General features: G+C 40.6%; 1 protein-coding gene across 1 annotated transcript; it reads right to left on the bottom strand.

Moving 5' to 3' along the window:
- Window positions 1–5,805: 5,805 nt before the first annotated feature.
- Window positions 5,806–14,629, bottom strand: LOC127770903 (uncharacterized). The gene is made up of 7 exons (XM_052296677.1): window positions 14,474–14,629; window positions 9,683–9,733; window positions 9,389–9,589; window positions 9,177–9,283; window positions 9,021–9,070; window positions 8,894–8,934; window positions 5,806–6,937 (listed from the first exon to the last, which is right to left on the bottom strand). Exons 1-7 carry the CDS (start codon window positions 14,627–14,629, stop codon window positions 6,590–6,592), a joined length of 954 nt encoding a protein of 317 aa, XP_052152637.1. The 3' UTR covers window positions 5,806–6,589.
- Between the last annotated feature and the right edge of the window lie 3,946 nt (window positions 14,630–18,575).

Here is an 18,575-nt window from a genome sequence, read left to right as displayed (position 1 = left end):
AAGATGAATAGTTCCTTTGCTCAGCTCTGCTACTGCCAAGGATCCGCATCATACAGTAGATACGTTGCGGAGAATCCACACTTGAGTTTGAAACTTCAAAAGTCCTCTTCAAATTTGAAAGCAGATCCAAAATTCCAATGCAATGGTGCTCTCTTTCAAAAAGAAAGATGTGACCAGTTTCCTATCGATACTACCACCACTACCAAACTGTTCAGCTGGTGACAAACCGTAGATTCACCGTGGTGTGCAACAAGAACGATTCATATAAATCTAGCGCTCCACTATACAGAACTGTATAACAGTATAACATCATGGCATTGCTAACATCCTTCAGGCGCACTGAACCAACGTGCTCATACGGTAGATGTAGTGAGTACGCATTCAGAGCTCGAGACTGATCAACATATAGGTTCGATGTCGCTCGGTGCAGAGTCGTAGTATATGCCTCATCTATTCAAATATTACTATATTTTAGAATGGGTGTAGTACTCTGTATTCACATCAACTAATCAACATAACGAGCCTGTCACATGCTTTCAAAAAATATTTATCTTCCTTCTCAAATTTGCATTTACTAGGACTCAAAAACAGAAAGCACCCTTTCTGCAGTGCACAGAGCCTAGTAGTGCAGTTCACTGTGAGCTGCGGAGGTTGGTGTTTGGATTGGATCGGCGTAGATGAATCCAGGATGCGTGAGCTGTCACGGTGTACCGAACGCCAATCAATTGAATTGCTCAGCGCAGCTGCACAGTAATATGTTTTGGCACGAGTGATGAACCCTATCTCTAGCTAGGCCATTTATCACCTGACGAACGCATAATGGTTGGCAATATTCTATTGGCACATCAATGCTGGGATTGTAAAAGCATTTGCGAACATGTATTCCAGCTTGGCTCTCATTTGCTACCATCGTTTTAACTGTTCATCCAACCCACGCATATCAATACAATATCTTTATTTTATCAAATCTCGATACAATAGTTTTACACCTTATCTACTCTTAATACAATTGAATTATATCATACTTTGGTAAACTCTGATACAACAAATACTTAAAAATAAATTTATTTTATAATAATAAATATGCTAAAAATAAACTTGTTACGAAACGTACTTCCGTCTTTTTCCCTCCTGACTAGCAGCCTGCAACCGACCATCCCTTAATACTCTCTACTAAATTTTCCCCAAACTCTTAACTTTTTATCACATCACATCACATCTAAAACATTCTTACTCACATAAATTTTTAATTTTTTTTCAAACTACCAACTTTCTCTAAACTTCTCCCTAACTTCATGAACTAAACGACTGTAGCCGAATAGCTGAAGTTTGACCGAGATCATGGATGGCATCTACGCTCGGGTTCAATGTCAGATACACGTTGTACAAATAAGAGTGGATTGTCTTCACGGGTCAACTTAATTTACAAGTACCTGAAATAATGCACGCCAATGTTAGCTCAGTCAGTCCAATACGACCCCATCGTTTGGCTAAATGTATAAGACAAACAACATATTCACAAAAAAATAATAATTTATAAATAAACCTTTTATATTTGTGTTCTTAGCAATCTAAAAGTAAAAGCTGAAAATAAACTTTGATAAAAAAAACCTTAAAATCAACTCCAATTTTAAAGTTGAAAATTCAAATTTTGATTGATAAGCATAAGTATAAGCGAAAAAATGGGCTATTCTTTTTTTAATTTTTAACACAATAAAAACAATGTGTGCACACTCACCCCTATAAACGCACAAACACACTCTCTATCTTTACGAACACCTCTAAAAGACTTGGCTACACCCTATCTTTACGAACATCTTTAAAAGACTTGGCCATATCTTGAAATAATGAAGTCACCACGGTCATTACAGTCGTCACCACGGGCGCCTATTGTTTTCCACTGAAAAAATAATTAACCGTAAAAGCAAGTACTTGTGTCAAGTTTAAAACTTGAATCCGGATAAATTGGTTTTACACAAGAATCTAAACAGCTGAGATACACTCACTTAGTCAATAAATTCCTTTAAAAACTATCTGGCTATGCTGACAAACGTCCAGGCCCAAAATATCTAATTTGCCTGTCTTCTCTTCTCTACCGGAACGGCGATGCAGGACCTACTTTTGGTTGAGCTATTCATGAACTATCTATCTATACTAGCATCTTAAGTCGTGGGTTCACACGACTATGACCTCTCCATATTAAATATATTTATATATTGTTTATGTTAGTGGACATAAATTCTTAATTATAATTAATAATGAATATGCTTTTAACATATTATTTCAAAAGTGTAACTATAACATTAATGGATTTATATATCTTGATTTGTCATTAAGAATATCATCGTAAACAAATAATTTATCATATATTACCGTGACCATTGCCTTTTACAATATCTAAATGCGTCAATTGTAATAGTAATGTAAATAGTCACATTTCTTATGCGTTGCAATTCTGTCATCACCAGTTGAGAAGTATTTATACGCTATTTTATCGTAAATCTTATAATCATATGATTTAAGTCAACTTTACAAAATTTATTATATCGTCCATGTCACATGTTTTTTTAATTTTAATCTGTAGTGAAGTAATCGATAGTATTAGATTATGTAGCTATTCATATTTACACGGATACTTTTATTATTGATACAGTAGAATTACTTTGAATACTCATTGGTGATTATTAAGGATAATTTTGAAGATATTTTTCATTCTCATATATTTGTTATCACACATTTTATGGAATGTGCTTGAAGGGACTAGAACATCCCATGACACTATTTGGTTTTTTTTAACTTATTTTTCTCTCTTTTGATCCAACGGTTCTCTTCATTCAAATCATGCATCTAACGGTTCATATTTATTTGATGATGTGGCTCATCTTGGTGGGATCTTGGGATCCCCTTTTCACTGATGTAGATATCTCTGTCTAACTTTCTGCTATATCTCTATTCTAATTAAAGCATTTTCTAGAAGTCTTCAAGTTAAAAAAAAAAGAATCTAACTTGTTGATTAAATGCCATAGTGCGATGATAATAGATTTACTTTTAACATCATGGGCTACATTTCAAGCCCATCCATTATGGGTTATAAGCTTATGACAAGTTCATAAATATCTAAAATAGTGAAAAAAAAAAAACAATGAGCCATGTCATCACGAACACATGGACCGTCTGATTCTTCATTCGGTGGTTACTAGCCATCCGATCCGTCAATTGACAAAACATCTCCTTGATCCTTCAAGAAGTTTTTTTTTTTTTAAAAAAAAGGCCCTTCCATGTCCCTATCCTTGTCCTACTGGAGGAAAAATCGCCTTTCCTTCCAATTCCATCCGGAGAGAGGCGGAGACAGCACGTGTCGTTCCGTGCCTCCTCCCCATTGTCGCCGCCGCTGCGTCTCCTCTTCCCAATCCCCTCCGTCTCCTCCCAATTCAGATCTAGTTAATTATTAAGTTCAAAATTATGAAATCATAAAAGGTCTATAATCGAGACTCCAACCGAGTACAACTTGATATTATTAATTATTACAAAATTTTAGATTCAGTAAATCATGTCAAAATTATAATTGAGACTCTAAACTGAATAGAGTCAAATTTTATTAATTTAGAATTTCAAACTTATTAAAACATGGTAAAACCACAACTAAGACTCCAAACCAAGTAAGGGTAAAAATAGAGGAACATGTTAAACACAAGATTTTGATAGATATATGTGTAAAACATAAAATAGTAGAAATGAGAAAATGTAGGAATAGAAAAAACATTAGGATTCTGTTAAAGATATGTGTAAAATAAAGTATTGAAAAACATATGAATCGGATGATAGAGATTCAAGGGAATTTTTCCAAGAGTTTAGACCTCTCACTAACTTTTCTCTAAAATTTCTATAGGTTTATCCATTCCATAGAATTATAATAAGGATATGATAGAATTAAATTGTTTGTTTCGTAAGATTTCATAGGAATGTTTTTTATATGATTAAAATCCTCCGAAATTTTTATGTTTTTCGTACAAATAAACGGACCCTAAAACTCAATATTTATTAACTACGAATTTCAGGATTACTAAATTATAAAAATCTGTTTTAGCATTATAAAACCAATGTACATTGCCGGACATCCTAAACCAACATCGCTGGACTAATCAAATTGCATCGATACTCAATGATCTTCGGTTTTAGCGAGACCGAGATGGGTGAGGCTGAAGTCCTCGTTGCCGTCGTTCGCCGGTCTTCCTAGTACGTCTCCTGCTCACCTCCCTACCTCCGGCACTACCTCCGTCATGAGCTTAACATGCATGCTAAGGCCGATGTTTAGTCCCATGCGAAGTTGCGGTATCAGGCACACCAAAAAAAAAAAAAAAGCACAAACCCAGCAGACCAGGTTGGATCTCGACAATCATGCACCAAAAAAAGAACTTGCAGAAAACAGTGATAGCACAACTTGCTTGGAACCTGCGCAAATGGGAGGGCAAAAACATAAAATGAGGTTACGGTCATCCACATGTTCAGTTTGACAAGAGGGGAAAAGGACGCAACAATAGAATTCCTAACTTTAAAATTCAACTATGCTTAAACTATCTTGATAAGTTCAAGGTGATACCATACCTTTTTTTCACCGGGCCGGCAAAGAACCGGCCGAGATGTATATTAGGAAGAAACCCTGAGCCGAGAATGGCTGAGGCTACAACTAACCGCCGTAGCGGAACACCCTAAGAACACACTAGAGGCACAGGAGGGACTCTCGGCTATCTAACCGTAATAGATCGCGCACAGCAAACCAGCGGCTTTCCATGTTTCTCACTCGTCAGCGATGGTAGCACAAAGATCCACCGCTGAAGTGGCCTTTCCATCGAACACCTGTGCATTCCGTTCCTTCCAAACTAACCACGTCACCAGGATAACTCTCCCGCATCAAATGTCTCTCGATCCGTCTTGTGAACCGATTTACGTGCCTCGCACCACCAGCTCAGCATGTCACCAGAGGATGTGTCACAGGCAATGCCCAGGCGACTTCTAACCTACGCCCAACCGACTTCGTGTAATCGCAGACGTGGAAGATGTGGGCGCAGGATTCCGCATCGTTCCCACAGAGGTGGCAGAACAAGGCCAGATGCCAACCCCACCACTGGAGGTTGTCCGCTGTCAAACAAGCCTTCCGACCACTGACCGCATCTTCGCGGCGCAGAGGAGGGAATAGGCCGTTTTCACCGAGAAAACTCCATCCGCAGCAGGCTTCCAATAGTATGCATTCGGTTGAGTAGGGTTCAGGGTGACGGTGGTGATCAAGTCCCAGACTTGGAGATGTCGCCGGTCCAGGCATCCTCTTGCAGCACTGTGTAAACTGTCCTTCCCTTGTTTTTGGCGTCCAGTTCAGGATGGAACCTCCATCCGGAAGCAAGTCGTCTCTCCACAAGAAGATGCTCTTCCCGTCCCCCAACACCACACCTTTTTACTCCCTCCGTCCCATCCCATAATAGATGACGTTTTTGACTTTTTATTAGCAATGTTTGACTATTTGTTTTATTTGAAAAATTAGTGCAAATATAAAAAATGATAAGTCATATGTAAAGTACTTTTGATAATAAAGCAAATGACAAACAAAATAAATAATAATTCTAAATTTTTTTGAATAAAACGAATGATCAAACATTGACAAACAAAAACTCAAAAAGACAAGTAATATAGGACAGGGGTAGTAGTTACTAATTGGATGCCCGTGCGTGCAACGGGAAATAAAATAACATCAACTCAAACTTACACTGATGTCAAATGAGTTTGAAATGTGATGATTGTAAATGTCAACATGCCTTCCAATTTTTAAAGAATATTTCACCCTCGTAAGATCCCGTATGTACAACAACTATCTTCTATTCACTAAGACTACGATAGCTACATTTTGAAAGAAAAACACTGCATTCCAATTTTTAAAGAATATTTCACCCTCGTAAGATCCCATATGTACAACAACTATCTTCTATTCACTAAGACTACGATAGCTACATTTTGAAAGAAAAACACTGCAAAACTGTGCTTGGCATACTATGAAAAACACACATGATGTTTCCTCCTCAACAGTTAATAAGAATATTTGACATATAGGAGGGTTCTATCCGTGAGCTTCATTTACCCTTCTATTACAGGTTCATTTACTTGTGCATTGCAACGGCTATTAAATAAACGATACAGAAACATCTAGAGTTTGTATTTAATAATATCAGATCCAATACATCCAGATGGCTTAGGAACAAATTTGACTGCTTAAAGTAAAATATATAATATTTTTCTCAATAAAAATATTTGGCTTAACAGCTATAAATTTACATCTTTTCTATCTTAATTTAAAAATAAAATAAACGTGGAGTGAACTGTCCTTTCCATGTTTTTGACGTAAGAGCATATAATTGGCATCCGGTTCAGGATGGAACCCCCATCCGGAAGCATAGAATTGGCATCCGGTCCAGTCGTCTGTCCAGAAGACCAGAAGAAGATGCTCTTCCCGTCCCCCAACACCATACCTTTTCAGTTATATACACCACGAAAGTTATGTTATATGCAGATAGAAAACAGAACTCATGGCATACCTTTTCATTCATGCTTTCTTCAAGACTTTCAAGAGCGTCAATGCAGCCGTGCCAAATAGCCTCTTTGTTTGATGATTGGTTATTAATGCAGCAGTACCAAATTGCCTTGTCAATTGATAATTGGTTGTGGGTTGCCGCAAGCTTGCCAAAAGGCCAGTGTTATGGTTTGGAGCTGGAGATGATCCTTTGTCCCTCGATTCACGTTTATAGATGAATGGTTCCAGATCACGATGATGCTTATCATCATATGAGTATGATGGATAGATCGTCACAGGAAACCCGAAACTTAAAGCTGATCGCCAATATGGGAAGAAACTTCTCCTTTTGTATTGGAGATCCAGTCTCTTTACCAAAGCCTGCCTCATAGAGGTTAACAAAGGTTAATGTCGAAATCACACCTCTGTTTCAGCATGACCAAACAGCAGCACTCATTTGAGGTGCTACATATTATTTGCATTAAAGATTATAATTAGACGTTAGCTAGCCAGCTTACAATTTGTTTTCATGATTTGGATAGTATTTTCTAAATTGCAGTACTTCCCATAACAATGCTTAAGCAACATGGTAAGACGCTAAAAAAGTAAACTGCGTGGCAGAAAACATAGCAAGTAAATCATTCTTTTGCTTTGCACTAAAGATTGCCTTTGTGTTAAATCTGTCCAAGCATAAGGGAAGTAGCTATAAGGAAATATGAACAATAATCAACCATTTATAGCCTTATTAAACAATAACCAATGAATCTATTCCCCAACAATTAAATATGGGGTCCTGGGGCCTTCGACAGAACAGTATCTTTCTCACAGGCCATATATTTCACATAGATTAATCAGTAATATTAAGGGGACAGTTTATGTTAGGCGGAAAATAACAGTCCAGAACTGGCCAGAGGGTGCACTTGTTGATTCTCACATATAACCCCCAAAAAATGGATTAAGAGCTGTCCAATGCGATTATTTGCACTTTCTTAAAAAAGGGGTTGCTATATAACGGTATCCCGTTCGGACGGTACAATATCAGTTAGGTATCAAGTATCACCTGATACCTACCGGGTATCATCCTGTCCGAACGGGATACTGTCCTGTAGCATTTCTGTAAAAAAATACCTAGTCCGCACTCTTTATGTTATGTGTTGTCATTTCTATATGTAGTTGGAATACTACACAAAAGCAAATGGATCATATGATTTCCAAGGCTCCCTCTGAGGATTTGAATTGAAAGGCACTCATAGCATATTAGCATGTTTAACTTTCAAATCAGAAATTATTCATTTCCTGTAGACTTTTCAGAATAATTCTCATGTTCCACTGAAAAATTGAACATACTTCTGGGGTTTGTAGAGAAGTTAGATTTAACTGTCTACTGAAACTCGAGTACTTGGATTACACACGGGTTTGTACTTATATTTGATGCAGTGTAGATCTTTATTTTCTTTACGACATGCTTATTATTATCCTAGTACTGATGTAATTTTCTGGAGTTCTTGCACTAAAACTGCTCATCATACAGAATTTCTTTTGTTCCATTTCAGACCAATTCAGCTCCCAAAACCGTGTTTGCCAAATTATGTATCATTTTACCCATAACTCGGGCACAAAGAACCAAATAATAGTGTTTGTAGAACCCATATCATCTGATGTTTCAAAAAGCGCTAGGCGCTAGGAGGGCGGTCAGGCTCCTAGCTCCTAGGCGTTGCCTAAGCATGCCTAGTCGGTTAAGCTTTTTCTTCACAGCTAGTGTAACATCATGTTAAATAGTAGAATTTTGGCATATTAAAACTGATAGTGTAACATTATAATGCATCCGTTCTATGGGGATAGTTCATCTTCCTTTATCTCCAATTTGATCCATTTTCATAGATAGATCAAGCATTAAACTGTTTTAGGTGGGAAAATGCCAAGACAACAACTCGGTGCTAGGGGAGGCACGGAGGCCATGCTGCTCCACCTAGTGCCTAGGCGCCACCTAGCACTGCCTTTTGAAACAGAGAAATTATAGCATGTGATCTCAACTCTCAATGAGAATAAAATAAATCTTAAGATAAGACAATCAGAAAAAAAATTCTAGCTGCCAAGTAACTTCGAAGTTAATTCGCAGCATTAATCTTAGGGTAGTACCCTGCTTGGGGAAACAAACATGCAAGGAACGTCTTTAAAAAGCAGAAACACTCAAGAATCAAGGCCACTTGGCACAAAGTCAGTGGATTCAGTGCCCTAACCCAAAGTAAAAACAGCAGCAAGTAAAACAAAAATGGGACACCAAAAATACCTTCACAACAAAGAAACATCATGCAGTGAAGTAAGAAACATCTTTACCTTTTCCTTTCCAGCATGCAGATGAGTAGCTACAGTAGTCCCTGTTTTCCACAAAACAAAAATTAGATGGGACTATTTGCAGAAATCACGATAGAATGGTTTTGGGCTAAAACAAATACACACACACCAAATTCGTCAAGTATGAGTCCACTGGGCAAGGGGCAGTCGTAGCGGGAGCTTCAAAAACAAGCAGAAGAAATAATTAAACATCATGTCAATCATGTAAGGCATTATGGCATACAAACTATAATCAGAAAAAATATAAAGGAATGCAAGAATGTACAGGTTTAGGCTTTCAATGCTGATGCCTTCTCCAGTAGGACAAAAATTATAAAACTTGAGAATCGATGACACGTGTTCAAGGACCTCCTTGCGGGGCACCTGAGGGGACTGTTAATTTGTAGAAAAAAGGGGGAAATATATATTAAAAAAAGAAGAATAAATGTCATTAGAAAAGGCACAAGGAACATAGATGCAATCTACCAGGTCTGGTACCTTTGAATGCCTTTGAATGCATTGACCAAGAGCTTTACCAGCCCTGGAAATTGCTTGAACAAGCCATAATGTTGATGAAATATATTTTTCCTTCAGCTGTGCCTGATTCTTTATACCCACATCCAGTTTAATGGAACTGGTGTGCTCGGAGATATATTTAATAATATCACCAAATCCATCTTCCTTACTATTACCATTTCTTTAGCTACCCCGGATATGCTCTTGAGCTGCCAGGAGCAAAACTGCAGTCTGCAGAAGTTTCCCATGTTTTATGTAATTGCAAATCTCACCAACCAGATCATTTGTGTGCTTTGCAAGCAGCCTAGTCGTATCCATGAAGATCTTCTGCAAAAACCACCAACAAATGAGAAAAAACAATGAGTGCTTTTATCATTTGTATGCAAGCACGTAGTGTTGATTATCTTCCAACTTTATGACATTCTGAAATGGTCTCTTCACGAAATAAACATCAGAATTATGAGAGAATTAACTGTAGATAAGAGATGTAATAAATTGTAAACTATATTGATTTTTTAATGCTGAACAGGAAAGGGTGACAATGTCTCCTTATTTATAAGGAGCACCTAGCAGACCAGATCAACAGATAACCACTCAAAAAGCCTAAAGGTCAGATGTATAGTCTAACTTAATTGTATCCCTAATATTGTACTAGTGGAAACTAATATGCAGAAAGCACTATAATGACTCAGATGAATAGTGCATGTGTGCAGTAGCTCCTGCCCATGACACATTCCTTCTTAAAGGTCAGTACCATGGAAAGCTGACAACTAGCAAAAGAAAATTGACACACAGAGTTGCTAACTAGTTTTTTTCTTGTTAAAATTGTGAAAAACTAAAAGGATGTACCAACAAATGGGCGAATACACAAAGTCACATTTGGAAATTATCATGTCTATGATAAAGTGAATATGTATAGATACTGGTTCACCAAGTACTGTCATATCAGAACATGTACCGATAGATGGGCACATACAAATTCTCCCATTCTAAAATGTAAGATATTCTAGTTTTGTCCTAAATAATCTTCTCTAACTTTGACCACCGACATCTACAGCATCAAATTAGTTCCATCAAATGTCTTGGTAGTGCATTTATTTGGTATTGTCGATGTTAATATATTTTTCTATAAATTTGGTCAAAGTTAGAGAAATTTGACTTAGGAAAAAAACTAAAACACCTTAGGAAAAAAACTAAAACACCTTACATTTTGGAATGGGGGTACAGAAAGTGACAATGAAGTGAATGAATACCACGTCTGAAGTATTGCTATATTAGAGCCCAACTGTTCTCTACTTGTTACACTGCAAAAGTAATATAATTTATGCAGGGAGGGACCTGAGACATACCATTTCTGGTAGGCACAGAAGATGGATAAGCTTGTAGATATCATTGGTATCTGCCTTACTGTAGTCTGGATTCAACTCGTCAGGAAATAGATTGTCATCAAGATACTTATGCATGCAAGTGTTCTCAACTGCAACATGGAGTGGGAGTAGTCCTTCAATTACTTTACCACCAATTGTGCGTAAATTTACAAGTGCGCCATGCCGAATGAGCAACTTGATCATGTCAACAGAAAATATCTCAGCAGCTTGGGGAAGAGGGAAGAACCCATATTGGGTAACACAGTTGGGATAGGCACGGAGCCCCTCCAGCTCAGGTGCTTGGCCCTCCAAGACAACTTTGGCACATCGCACAGAATTCACCATGATTATGTAAAAAAAGGTTTCTGGGGTGACTAAGTCCCGACCCATGACATCCATATTCCTATGGAAGAAGCGGAGAAAATCTTGGACATTATCCTTTTGCAGGATGGGCATCAGTTTCGGCAAAATGTCGTAGAAGACAGAATTCACCCTCTGGATTCATCAATGCACAAAGGAAAAGGGTGAATGTGACCAATTATGCAATTAAGAAACACGAAAAAGAAGAAAATGACAACTTTCTGCAGTGCATCTTACAACAGCAAAACCAATTTTGCTATAGACAGGTTAAATACTCAAAATACTGAAGTACTTTAAAACAAAACATTAATATAACTGAAGATTTGACACTTAATTTTATAAACTAAAGACAAACCTTAGGTGTAGGGTCTGGGATGATTCACGGTCTGGGCAGGAGTCGGTAGTCACAACCTCTGTTTTGCTCAAGCACTGTTTTTTTATGAATGTGTGTGTGTGTGTGTGTGAGAGAGAGAGAGAGAGAGAGAGAGAAAGAGAATCAGTTTATCAAGAGATATGTAGGAATTAGGAAAAGAAAACAAAAGAGGAATGTTATGAATGTGATAAGTTATTGTACCTCCTTAACTGATGTGTTATGGGAATTCATGTCAATACCAATAGTTGATCCATCTTTACATTCACCACCAACTTCACGATACACAGTTTTAATTGCCTCCTTTCTGTGCATTGTCCTACAATTCCAGCTCTCTCCTGTGCGCTAGTATGAAACAAGGAAGTTTAACCCGTTATTATGTTCCAGTTCAATACTCAATGCCCTGTTCGGTTTTAGTTTATATATAAAATAGTACATCTTGTCAAATACAAAGTACATTGATAATATAAAGCAATTGTCTAACTTGACAGCTATTAAGACATATTGGGCATCCTATTTCAAAGGGTAGGTAGTGGGCTACGTAAATAAATGGTTAAAATTAAACACGTCCTGCAACCAAATAATAAATTGGGTTTTTCTCCTAGTGTTATTGTAGTCCGATAGAACACAAGTAGTTAACTCAACTCGGTTTTAGACCAAGGTTTAGATCTGACAAACACAACTTAAAATGTGAGAGTGGAACAATTGTTCACCCCGTATATTTATAATAGCAAAGACCATTTGCAAATACCCCTAAAAAAAGAGCTGCCCAAGGTTCGGCATAGGCTTTTCCCCAAATAAGTCACGCATATTACCAAGATTGGGACTTAAATCTCTCAAAGTGAAGGTCAGAAAGGATTTCAAGAGGGTAACAGCATGCAGAACAAGAACATGGGTATTTTATAGAGTAGAGCTGGCGAACAAGAGACTCTGCATATGTTCTTCTCCCATGCATATTGCAACAGAAAGTCTCAAATCCACCAAGTATGAAATGAATATCAGAAAAAGAATACACAAGGGCAACAGAAAAGAATTGCAAGTTAGTGCTAGACCGCTTCTTATTCATATCAGTAAATTACTAGAAATCGATTGCAACTCCAATCAACCACAGATGAAGAATAGCATAAACGAATTAAAAAGGGCAGTTGCATACACCGTCCGTCCCCAAAAAAGAAAAACTACTTCTGGCTATGTATCTAGACATAGCCTAAATAGGTAGGCAGAAGTTTTTTTTTTTGGAACGGAGGGAGTAGATCAAGAACAAAAATCCCCCTTTTGCACGCATGGGCAATAGAATAAGGATACATGAAAGAAAGGGGGAAAATCAATAGGCGTAACAAATGTTAAACTACTGATAATAAACTATTGGTAAACAAAAGACCAAACTTTATGGCTATTACAGATTACTTTCATCTCAAACCCACTAAATCTCAAAAGCTGGAATCATTCTTCCAAGTTAGAAGGAAAAGAGTTCAGCCAGCTGTTTGGGACAGGAGAAGGGAAGAAAGAAGGCGGTTTCGTGAGATTTCGTCCAGCGTGCAATGTGTTGCTCTCGAGATTTCATGAGATTTCTTCCATAGTTCAATGTTTTAGGTTAGAAGCAAAAGAAAAGCTAACATACAAGCCTTTTCACCAACAGCCATCACATATGGACATTTCACTCCCGAAATCTCAAAATGTGTTACTAATATACCTAGCAACCCAAGTAACCTTGTGAGAGAATGGGAGTACCCACAAGCAAGCCAAAGGTTTCTAAAGAGTCTACAGAAATGAAAGAAATATGCTCTACCAAGCCAAAGCATGTTGACACAGGTTGTATCATTTCTCCAAATCTTACTGTTAAGATAAGTCAATTCTCATCCTATCCCTCTCCTCTATTGGCCCAGCTAATCCCTTCTCTCCTTGCAACTCTTGGTTCTTTTTCTAGATTCGATAAACCATAGCCATCATTGACAACAAAATATATGATGCAGCCCCATAATCAAAAGCCTTGTCCTGTTGTCCATCTATAATGCTACAATTTGATGCATAATCAGGTCTACCACATTCACACACATACATGGACAGAGATAAGTACCAAAAGCCATCAAATTTGTATAAAGTGAATTATCCTTCTTTCCTCATCGAACTTAGACTTTTGGATTGAACTGGTCGGTGCATGTAACTCAATATGGTATCAAAGAAGAGGCCTTGAGTTCAAATCCTGACTGGCGTGCAATTAAATAAAAAAATACAGCCCACTTCTAAATATTCCACGCTAGAGACTTGAGGTTGTCTCGCGTGAAGGGGAGTATTGGAATACAAAGTGAATTATCCATCTTTTCTCATCAGTTTAGTTTTTGAGTTGAACTGGTCGGTGCATGCAACTCATTACATCAAATCTAAATGAGTTCATCCATGAACAACATAATCTGAGATTAGGAGTATACCTCAGTTTTGGGAGGCGTTGGGGAGGGGAAATCGATGTCGATGCAAACTTGTGCGCCGAATCTAGCTGTCCTATCCTCGCCGCCACCTACTCGCTGCGTGAGCCAACCTGTGCTCGTTTGTCGACCGGCCGCCGCCTCCCTGCTCGCCGCACCCGTCAATCGCTTGCCGCCTACCTGCTCGCCCCTTGTGCTAGCCTGTGCTCGCTCTTCTGCCGGCCGTCGACCCCCTGCTCGCCCTTGCGTCGGCCTGAGTTCGCTCTGGCTTCCGCCCCCTGCTCGCTGCAACCGTCAACCGAACAACGTGATTTTTTAATATTTTCTAAACCTTTTGAATATATAATATTTTAATAATAGATCCTATTAGATTTTATTGTCACATCTGAATTTGGACCACGTCCAGAATACTTGCGTTACCAAATAACCGTACCACATCACATGCATAGGCATGGCAGAACACGCCACAGCCACGTGGAAGAGTGGGATACCAAAATGCCCTACCTCATCGGCTTCGTTGCCATCGGCTAGTGGGATGCCGTGGCACGGGGGCGGCCACTGGACGCTGATGTGGTGTGGGCTTGAGCGGTGCTAGAAGCTCCCGATCGTCAGGTGATGCAACAATCTTGCAATGCTTCCACCCATGCAGCACCACCGCCCGCAGCGCCACTGCCTCCTCCTCTGCCTCCAACCGCACCAGCATCACCGCCCCCTTCTATCCCTTCCCTTCCCTCACCCCCTTCTCGTCCAGCTTCCTCTTCACAGACCGCCGCCACATCACGACCGCGCACATCATCAAGCAACACGAGCACGAGCTACCCTCTGCCATCGCCATTGTCACGCCCGAAAATTCACAAGTAATTTCCGAACTAATTTGTGCATTAAACCCTCGTCCAGAAATCAGCCAAAGTACACAAACTGACAATTTAAAATGCAGATTCATCATAATAACTAAAGCGCTTAAATACTTACATAAGAGACACTTAGTCATCACCACGAAGAAAACTGCAGCGGAAAAACTTACATAAGAGACTTAGTCCTCACCACGAAGAAAACTGCAGCGGAAAAGAAAATCTAGCAAAGCTTCAGCTCCACTCCCACAGGTAGCTCAATTGGGATATAAGCCAAAGATCTTCTCCTTCTGGATCCTTTTTCTCCAACTGAGATTTGATGATTATTGCAAGGCGATTATATGGAATAATCCGCAAGCCACACAACAAGTATGCAAGTGCACAGGGATAACATAGGATGGCATAATGTTGGGTTCATTTGCGAAAGCAGCATATGGCAAAGAGTTGTGAATTTGTAAAATAGTAGAGTAATTAATTAAACAGTATTAATGCAACACTATACAACATACTCGTTGCATAGGCCCAACCATATCTGTACAACCATGCCCGGTTGAACAGACCCAATCTTCAAACCAGGAATTAACCATTCCAAACCAGGAGCTAAACCAAAGTATCATCATTTATCACAAAAAAATTGCTATGCTCGTCCATGACCGCGGGCACGGCTATTCGAATATTTTAATATGGCCAGAGGTGTACCACTGTACCCACAAGACACAGCCCCATAACATGTTAACATGCCCTCAGTACCACCACGGTACCTCGAAACGGGACTGTGACAAGGCACCTCGCATAAAGCAATTCAAAGCAATGCACCATTCCCAGATCATAGTCACCCCCTTTAGAGCAAGGTATAGACTCCCCAGCGACCCCCGTGGGATTATCTCCACCACTTCTCAGTCTAGCACTCCACAATGAACCATGCTATACATCGCATCCAGCTGCTGCCCATGCTGGCTTATGGTTAGTACGGTTAATGCTTCACAACAGTAGCTCGCCAACCGGTTCTTAATTATCATGAGTACGACCTTCAAAACTATGTACTCATAACCCACCATTATCAGGTTTTAGTTGGCAAATTAATTAATTAACCAATCACGATTAACCATCATGAGCTATCACTAAATATTCATCATTAAGTAATAGTGAAACATTAGTTATGCCAATACTATGCTAATGTTTCTAAACATGGCTAAGCAATTATATCAAATATCTAATATAACGCCCAAGCTAGACAAATAATAACCCATAGAATAATAAAGTCATCTTCGGCCATAATATAAGGAAAAGGCTCACAACAGCTAATGACATTTGAAAATAAACGTATATTTGAATGAAATAGAGAATTTAAACATAGGTTCAACATGCTCAGAGGAATTATGTTTGGGATCTGTATGACTTGCCTTGCAATCAAACATCTTCAATCCATCTTCAGGAGCTTATCCAACGAACGAACGGTCCTCCGAAACGACAGAAAACTAAACCTGGAACACAAAATGAGGAAAAACACTAATAAAAACCAAATAAACAATACAATTAAAGTTCATAAATGGGTAGAGATTGAATTTATATGAATTACGAGACTTGAACGACCTCATTCCAAGTTTGTATGAATTAGTTATGAATTAATGAAGTTTTAATTGATTAAAACCTATAAAGAAAACAACCTAAATGATTTATTGCATCATATTTAATTATTTTATAACTGAAAAGGAGGAATATGACATCAGCACTAGGATAGAAGAGTGAAAGGACTGGGGACGACTGGGACCCACTTGTCATAGAGACAAGCGATAGACCGGGTCTACCATGACCCAACTCCACAGAGGTGGTCCACGGGTCCACGGGATGGACGGCTCAGATCGAGTTGACCAAGATCCAACGGACGAGATTAGTTCTGGTCTAGGTTTTGAGGTGGATGCCATGCGGATAGAGGTGTGACATACAATAAGGCCATGGACTACGCTCCAGCGTGGAGCGTGGTCTCACCCCGCCCGAGGGGAATATTCCCGCCAGCTCAGACGGGACCACACCTCAGCAGAGGTGCGCGACCCTAGCAGAGGTTTGCGTGGATTTGTCAGAGTGGGACGAGGAACGGGCGAGGAGCCGTGTTGAGAGGCCTCGTCCCGTAACGTCACCCCGGACGCTGCGGACAACTACCTCTCGCGCCAAGGGCGAAGATGGCGCCGCCACGGCCCGATCCGCCACCGACGCCTCCATCCGTCGCCGTTGCCGCTCGATCCGGCGCCGCTGCATCGATCCGCCCCCGCCGCCGCTTGATCCGCCGTTGCCGCCTCCATCCGGCACCGCCGCCGCCGGGGAGGAGAGCGCCGGGGAAGGGAGAGGTGGAGAGAAAGGAGGCACAGAGAGATATGGTGATGAGAGGAGGGGTCGATGTTTATATATGTTTGTGATTTTTAGGGGGTATACTGCAAATATTGGACTTATATGCGAATAAAACTAATCTAAGGGTTTAATGCAAAATGTGACCGACAGATAGGTATTGAATTGCAAAAATAAGATGGAGGCATGGCTTGCACTATGAGGCATATCCCTAGCCGGATCATTGTTCACTTTTGCTCACGTGGATGTTGGGGGTGCTCCCTGCGTTGGCGATGGCCTAAGGTGTCAGCTGACGTGGACGCACGCGGGATAGACGTCGACGGCATGGTACGACAACCACGACGGCAAACGGCGGCGGAAACCGAGAGCACGGGGAGGAAGAGGAGACCGAGGCCATCCTTACCAGTACTTACACGACGACAGACGGTGAACAGAGACGGCCGGCTGCGAGCTCGGGTCGGCGGCTTTCTGGCGACGACGGGCGGCGGCAACGGAGGGGTAGACGGGCTTCTCCTCGGCGCTGGCGATGCCGAGGATGGCGATGGCGGGAACAACGGTGGGTCACGGCTGGAGGTCGATGGGAGGCAGAGGCGCTCGGGTTCGCGTCAGCGAGCAGCTTCCTGCGGTCTTCGGTACAAGCGAACCGGCGGCCGAGGTAGCCCTCGCCCTTGTGGAGCCGAAGGAGGCAACGGCGCAAGGCGGCGTCGACCAGAGAGGCGGCGCGACGCGGCCGGAGTTGGCGGCGGTGGCGGACAGAGAGGAAACTCGCGGGAAGAGGTGGCTAGGCCACGGCGGCTCGGGGACAGGAGGGGAAACCGAAGAGGAGACCCGGGCATCATTTATATAGGCGGAGGAGGAAGAGATCCATGCGGATTTGGGGTTTCGGCGGTGGGAAATAAGGGTTCCCGAGTTCATCGGGATAAGAATGGGGCCGAAATCCAGCGCGAATTTGTTGGGGGCTTTCTTGTGGCGAACGTAGAGGTGATCGAGGGAATTCCGTTTCCGCGGAGCAACGACGAGGCCGAATTTGGTGGAGGTGGCGGCGTTGATGTGCACGGGCACGGCCGCACGGGAGAGGCGGCTGGGGGAGGAAGACGGCAGTCACGGCACTGTAGCCGGGTGGGCCCTAGGCGTCAGGAGAATGAAGGAAGAGGGACGCACAGAGGACTTCGGACGAGAAAGACGGGCGCGGGCTGCGGGCTGAGGAAGGAGAGAGGAGATTAGTGGGATGGATTCGTTCCAAAACTCAGGGAAGGGATTTTAGTTGATTTTCTATTTCAAGTAATTACTGACATGTTATTTCATTTATTAAAAATACTTACCATACTCAAATAATTCCAATAAAAATCCTGAAAATACTTAGGATACTCAAAATATTTAATAAATTTTTATCTAGCTCAATTTAATGTTCGAATTTTTTATAGATTTTATTCAAACACTTACTTTCATTATTAA

The sequence above is a fragment of the Oryza glaberrima genome, chromosome 4 (genome assembly GCF_000147395.1).
Source record: "Oryza glaberrima chromosome 4, OglaRS2, whole genome shotgun sequence".
NCBI lineage: Eukaryota > Viridiplantae > Streptophyta > Magnoliopsida > Poales > Poaceae > Oryza > Oryza glaberrima.
The sequence above is the reverse complement of the archived record's forward strand: the minus strand, read 5'-3'. Positions and strand labels throughout refer to the sequence as shown.